The following is a 1622-nucleotide window of genomic DNA, read 5'->3' as shown; positions in this document are numbered from 1 at the left end:
CAAAAGGTAAAGGAAGAATAATTGGAAAAGAAGGAAGAGGAGTTGGAGAGATGGCCCAGTGGTCAAGGACTGGCTGCCCTTTCAGAGGACCCGAGTTCACTGAACCTAGAGTTCACCCATTGACTAAGCTGGCTGGCCACAGCTCCAAGGATCTCCCTGTCTGTCTCCCAGAACTGGGACTATCAATGCAAATCATCACGTCTAACTTTTTGCAGGTGCTGAGGCCCTGAATCCAGGTGTCCATGTTTACACAGCAGCTTTTTACCATCTGAGCTATCTCCCAGCCCTCAGCCCCATCATTTTGACTTTTAAAATCATGTTTGTTTAAATTCTTTTCTAAAAAAGTATCCATTCAATTTAAATATGTAGATCAAAGAGAAAGTGTACTTCTGAGTCCCTTACAAAGACACCTCTGTGGAATTACAAAGAAAATGAACACAAGACATCACCACATGGAGTTTAAGACCAAAGCGGCTCTCAAAGTAAAGTCCTTATATATACACATTATAGCGGTTGAGAGAATAAAGACCAAATAAGCCAGACTTTGCCAACTACGGTGCCAGTGTGACCTAGGCCTGGTGGAGCACTGGTCTGTGCATTGGGGCATCTGCCCAAGACACCAAACATCAGTGAAGGGGGTGTTGGGTGAATACTTCCCAGAGCTAAGGGAAGAGAGACTAGTAACAGCAAGGGTGGAAGTTGTCTGGGAGCTTTCTCAGTACTGCACCAGCCCGGCCTGCACCAGCCCCGCCCGCACCAGCCCCGCCCGCACCAGCCCCGCCCTCATCAACCCCGCCCTCACCAGCCCCGCCCTCACCAGCCCCGCCCTCACCAGCCCCGCCCTCATCAGCCCCGCCCTCATCAGCCCCGCCCTCATCAGCCCCGCCCACACCAGCCCGGCCCACACCAGCCCGGCCCACACCAGCCCGGCCCACACCAGCCCCGCCCTCACCAGCCCCGCCCACATCAGCCCGGCCCACACCAGCCCGGCCCACACCAGCCCGGCCCACACCAGCCCCGCCCTCACCAGCCCCGCCCTCATCAGCCCCGCCCGCACCAGCCCGGCCCACACCAGCCCGGCCCACACCAGCCCCGCCCTCATCAGCCCGGCCCACACCAGCCCGGCCCTCACCAGCCCCGCCCGCACCAGCCCCGCCCACACCAGCCCAGCCCGCACCAGCCCAGCCCACACCAGCCCCGCCAGCACCAGCCCGGCCCACACCAGCCCCGCCCTCATCAGCCCCGCCCGCACCAGCCCCGCCCACACCAGCCCCGCCCACACCAGCCCCGCCCTCATCAACCCCGCCCTCATCAGCCCCGCCCACACCAGCCCCGCCCGCACCAGCCCCGCCCACACCAGCCCCGCCCTCACCAGCCCCGCCAGCACCAGCCCCGCCCACACCAGCCCAGCCCGCACCAGCCCGGCCCACACCAGCCCCGCCCTCACCAGCCCAGCCAGCACCAGCCCGGCCCACACCAGCCCCGCCAGCACCAGCCCCGCCCACATCAGCCCCGCCCACACCAGCCCAGCCTCTTGGGCATCGTTGGGCAGCCACTGCTAGAGGCTGCTTTCCTGTGTGTGACACTTGTGCTGCCTCAACATCTAGGGAAACTATGTGCAT

At 62.2% G+C, this 1622-nt stretch overlaps 1 protein-coding gene across 1 annotated transcript; it reads right to left on the bottom strand.

Annotated features, from left to right (window-relative positions):
- Positions 1-677: 677 nt before the first annotated feature.
- LOC118595304 (spidroin-1-like) lies at positions 678-1622 on the bottom strand. Its single transcript, XM_036205659.1, has one exon. The coding sequence runs from the start codon at positions 1620-1622 to the stop codon at positions 678-680; it is 945 nt and encodes a 314-aa protein (XP_036061552.1).

Source organism: Onychomys torridus, chromosome 14 (assembly GCF_903995425.1).
Source record: "Onychomys torridus chromosome 14, mOncTor1.1, whole genome shotgun sequence".
NCBI lineage: Eukaryota > Metazoa > Chordata > Mammalia > Rodentia > Cricetidae > Onychomys > Onychomys torridus.
The sequence above is the reverse complement of the archived record's forward strand: the minus strand, read 5'-3'. Positions and strand labels throughout refer to the sequence as shown.

Excerpts from the sequence above, each read along its gene's own strand:
- LOC118595304 (XM_036205659.1), bottom strand. The coding sequence starts at position 1,622 with ATGCACATAGTTTCCCTAGATGTTGAGGCAGCACAAGTGTCACACACA.